Source organism: Zingiber officinale, chromosome 1A, assembly GCF_018446385.1.
Source record: "Zingiber officinale cultivar Zhangliang chromosome 1A, Zo_v1.1, whole genome shotgun sequence".
Lineage (NCBI taxonomy): Eukaryota > Viridiplantae > Streptophyta > Magnoliopsida > Zingiberales > Zingiberaceae > Zingiber > Zingiber officinale.
Genome location: NC_055987.1, coordinates 25263424 through 25268867, shown reverse-complemented (window position 1 = coordinate 25268867; position 5444 = coordinate 25263424). Strand labels below are relative to the sequence as shown.

General features: G+C 35.4%; 1 protein-coding gene across 1 annotated transcript; it reads right to left on the bottom strand.

The window, feature by feature from the left end:
- Positions 1-312: 312 nt before the first annotated feature.
- LOC122001397 (WD-40 repeat-containing protein MSI4-like) lies at positions 313-4812 on the bottom strand. Its single transcript, XM_042556114.1, has 3 exons — positions 4556-4812; positions 4399-4471; positions 313-371 (listed from the first exon to the last, which is right to left on the bottom strand). The coding sequence occupies exons 1-3, from the start codon at positions 4685-4687 to the stop codon at positions 343-345; spliced, it is 234 nt and encodes a 77-aa protein (XP_042412048.1). The 5' UTR covers positions 4688-4812; the 3' UTR covers positions 313-342.
- Between the last annotated feature and the right edge of the window lie 632 nt (positions 4813-5444).

Below are 5444 nucleotides of genomic sequence, written 5' to 3'. Positions count from 1 at the left end.
CGGTTTTACATCGGTGGAAAACCGATGTAATATGTATTTTTTCTAACAGCACAGATTTGATTTTAAAACCGACAATAACAAAAAAAAATACACAAATATTCACAAATTGTACAAATATTCTTCATTCAATAATATCAATAAAATACACAAATATTCACAAATTATATAAATAATCTTCTTACAACAATATCCATAAAATACCCAAACATTCTTTTTACATCAAAAGCTAGCTAATAAATATCAAAATCAAGGTAGAACATTCTTTTAACACATCAAGGTAGAACCACACTTCAAATGTAATCTAGCATGCATTCAGCCCACTCGAACCGCACTTCATCAATTTCAACTCTGGAGTACTTGAGATTTGTAAACTGTAAAAACACATAAATCCACCATATGTCAAATAACTAAAACAAATGTGTACATGTATCAAATAAAATAGAATACTGAGTTTTTAAAGGCTGCTGTGCAAGATAACGAATATAACATAGAATCTAAAACTTTCATATATGACACTTAGTATATGCTGCTTAGAATATAACATAGATAATTTGCTCCTTCTAATTCAAGTGTACAGATTGATAAGAACCGACAGCATCATACAACAACTTACTAGGCATGATAATGGTTGAACAAAGAAATATGACTACACAACAAATCTAGTGAAGCATAGAAGAACAAAGCTACCTCTGATGAAGAGATATACTATTTATTGTACTACCTCTGATGCCATCTTGGTATCCTGAATATCCTGCACTAAGCCCCTATTTTCTGTGATTTCTGCTACCAACCACAGCAGCAAGGAATGCGGCAAGAAGGCAGCTGCCTCCTTAGTTCAGCACCCAAAACAGCAAGTTAGAGCTTCCTTTTGGGTCCATTCAATCCTCTAGTAAGTAGAAACTATTTTCCCTTTGGTTTATGATGGATTTGGAGTGTCTTGACCTAAGATATAATCCTCTTGTAGCCCTCTATATTAAAGGCCAGCATACATGGAAAATTCAGCATGTTCTTCTGAAGTCATAACAGGGTAGGTAAACTTTACTTGTAGTTTTTATTCATTTGCTTCATGTAGGAGTAGATTCTAGTAAATTCCCACACATTTAATGTTTAATGATCGGCTAGGGATAAGATTAGGGATCAACATGATCATTTCCTCACTATGATTCAGTGTGTTTCGTTGTAGCAAATAATATATAAGTTCTATCAGATAATGAAAACATGAATATAGGTAAAAACAAAAGAGGTGAGTAAAATAATGAAGAGGGGTTAAATCATAAAAACAAAGAGTTCCCTATTCTGACACTCACTCTTACTTCTAGTTGAACTTGAAATTCATTGGTATAGCTAAATATGGTAATGGGTACCCTTTAAGTTTGATTACCCATTTATCTTAATAGGTTAGGTTAAATTCGAGTATCAATGTGTTAGATATTTAGAGGAAGTTGAGCAGGTTAAAATGTAATCAATACTTTAATCCTAAGGTTACCATTTAAGATAGCTTATCCAGCCACTCTACTCACTGCAGCTCCTAATCTCTAATTCCTTTCTTCTTAGGCAATCATTTAGTCTCCAACTAGTATCTGGTTTGTAACAAAAGCATAGCATCCGGTTTGTAACTTATTTTAGGCAAATAAAGCAACCATATAAGCTTATGAAATGAGAGAATGCTACACTCATTAATGGTTGCATAAGGATTGCTTAAGTCAACATATAAATTTTCTTTAATGGGATGTAGGTCAATTAATATGGGTTGTTTAATTCATGTGTTTTATGTTGTGTGAATTGCTTAAGGTCATCCCTAAGCTACTGTACATGCTATGTCAGAGCTAAATTCATCCCAATTTGTGTGGGTTCTTTTCTCCTTTTCACCTAAGCCATATGCATAAACCATGTACATATTAAGTAGAAGCAACTAGTTTTCACTCTTGTGAAACAAAACATCTAATGCTTTTTGTAAACGTTTACATGCTATCAAATTAAGAGTGTCAAGTTTTGATTGGAAGTGTGGATGTTTCCAGCGGTATACAGCTTTCTGAAGAATCAAACATAATCAGATACACCGCTACAATGTGATAGTGTACATAAGCATATCACGCATAACAAGCCACAAGTCCTATCAATCTACCATTAATTATGTACTTACATTCATAGTATTGGTTCAAGTCATATCTAAGTTCATGTCGATCTCTTCACATTTATAAATTTTTCAAATAATTAATATTAGCTTCTGCAAATGATGTTGCCCCTACAGATAAAAACATTCATTGGACAATAAAGGTTAAGAAAAATAACCACCTCAAAGTTTCCTTTCAGTTCTGATTCGAGCTTTTTGGTGAGACTCTCGTTGTACAATTCCTCGTAAGCCAACTGAATCTGCTTTCTTTGGGTGGCATTTCTATGCGCTAAAATGTTGATCAGTGTCTTCTCATTAGTTCCCCATCCTGACACATGTAGATGTCGCGGTAAGGCTATTTAGCTTATACAAATTTTGCTTCACTATTTCTTCATAAATTTATATATGCTATTCAAAACTAGTGTATCTGAGCAAGGTATCGAAATACACTGTAGAAGAACTTGCATCTCTCTTATGCACAATGACATTATATGAGGCCTTGATGAACCCATTGCTAGACATTAGGCTTCAAAGGGACAAGGCTTCAGGGATGGACAAACAGAACACTTTTGCAAACTCTTACAAGGAGATTTCCAAAGAACATAACAATACTAGGAAACATAAATAACACATGGAAATGAAGACTATAATCTCTGTGCTCCTCTTTTATGAGTTTCATTATGGAATATCACATTATCAAAGGTTTGAAAAATCAATCTTCTATCAATTATTAAAAGAAGAAAAAATCTATGTAAATCAATTGGACAAGAAGAAAACAATTTCAGATATCAAAACAATTATTTGCCTGATCCATTAAATAAAAAAAAACTCATTTCTTGAAGATTTCTTCCTTGGTCTATGTTATGATCACAAAAACTATCAGAGATAACAAGTTCATATCACTTAGAAAGATGAAACCTCTCTATTTTCTGGGAAATATGTAGATTTATTTCTGATCGGTGTTAAAAAAAAGTAATCTTGAACTCATAGAGGAATGATCTAAGCATCACTGTCCATGTCTTGAGCTTGACTATGTATACCCTCATGCACAGCAGCATGGCAAAATAAGCTCACAAAGTAACAGAGAATTGCATGTATTGTTTCTTAATATCATAAAGACAATCCTAATTCTAGAATTGAAAGTATATAGACATGCATGTGCATCAGAACTTTATGAAGGGCTCATCGCCACCATAAACTGGTGCCTAAAAAGACTGACACCAACCTCATAATTCAAGCAGAGACCTTCACGAAGAGATGACTCCGCTTCTTCAATGTTTCCAATGTCAACCCTTTGTTCAATCTCACTATTTTGTTGAGTATATTGGTCTACCGAGACATCCTTTGTGGACAAGAACTCAGTTGATTGGGTCATTTCGTTGACTTGCATTTGTTCACCAGAACACAAGCAGTTCATTGTGTTCCTCATAAGGACAGAGAAGGAACCTCTCCTCTTCATTCATTTCTAATCATTCACGCAGCTTGAAGAAGACTCTGTACCATCTACTTTTGAGAGATACCTAGCATATACAGAAAAGGAAGGAGTGTTAAAGAACCACTGATGAGTGGTATCCCAACTGACAGCAAGCAAATCAATTCGAACTCCATTGAACTGTTGTGAAATTCCTCATAAACAGACAAAATAAAAGATGGAATATCACACACAAACAGACACTCAAAACGCATGATGAATCCAGTGTTAGGGACCTATCCAAGAATTCAACTTTTGGCTTAATTTACCATAGAAAACTTTGCAACCTTGACAATCTGCGAAGGGTATGAGACAAGAAAACAAAAGACTAAAGCACTGATGAAACTTAGAAAAGCTGAGAGATCGAACAATACAAAACAAAAGTTTATAACGCAGACTTACTATCTATCTCAGGGAAAAAGGAAATTATGAAACCAAGAAAGAAGATTAACAATCAAACACCTCAAAAGCCCGGATTCCAACACAAAGAGCAATTCGAACAACCACAAAACTGCCCCGGATGAACCAAAACCACACCTTTCGCGCCCTCCGTCCTCTCGAAACCCTAATTACCGATTGTGAAAACACAACACAAAGAAGATCCTACCAGAGATTTCTTCAATCTTGCTCAAGGCGATGGAAGATTGCAGTGATGCTTATTTCACCAAAAAAAAATGCCTTTAGTGTTGGGCATGAATGGCATCATCACATGGACAGAAGACGAGTGTGGTCCTCTATTGTCTTTAAAGACTCGCTTCAAAAAAATATATGGGAAAATGACTTTCCATAACCTTCATTATAGATAAACAAATACCTTCATAATCCCATATATTGAGGAAGCCATCCTCAGCAGCTCTTCTAAAAATTGATGCTTTGTCAAGAAACCACTGGAATAAAGTCAAAAGGACAGTAAGTTATAGCAGCAGTTAACAGAAGTATTCCAATGCTAATAATATAGTAATATAGCATGCCTGAACATAGAGAACAGCAACCTTGTGACCATCAAGTTTGTGTACTGGTGCACCAACACCACCAGAAGTTAGGTTACGTTGATCAAACATATGCACAGACTTATCAACAAACCTGAGAAAAAATATGATCATAGATAAAGAAATGCTAAGGCTGCATATAATCACTGACTCACAAACTCAAGACATCATGTTTATAGGAGAAAGTAACAAAATACTGCCTAAGAACCAGCAGAGGTTATAGAATGGGAACAAATAAACATCAAGAATATACGTAGTCACCAGCTCTCCTCATTGCAGCAATAACTCGTTGATAAAGATCAATTTTTAGCACAGAAAGGTCTTCCACCCACCAGTCCTGACAATGCATCATTAATTTTCCTGATCTGCTATCACATTCTAAGTGAGCTAAACCAGAAACCAAATCAAAAGAAATCCGTAAACGATGCTGCAGGGGAAAATTCATTGAGTGGAAATTACCCAAAGATTTCAAATCAACTTCTCACGAAGACACAAATTCGACTCTAAATCATTCCGAAACCCTCCAATTAGGAACCAAAACTTCAAGGAAAGCTCGAATCACTTTTGACCTCTCTGTGACCCATTCTAACAAACAGGTAACGTGCAACTCTCTACAACTTGTTCATCATGGAAAACACAACACAACTCAACCTCAAATCATCGAACACCAGCCAAAATCTCTAGGAAAACCTACTGTGAACACATCAGAAATCACTGTCAAACAATTTTGGGTAACATACGCAAACCAAGCAGTAACCTTCAACCGAAACCTCCAACAAGAACACATCCCACCGAGAAGAATCCAACCCGAATCGTATACAAAGAAAAACCAATCAAACACATCCACAGAAGAGGAAAACATATCAAAAGC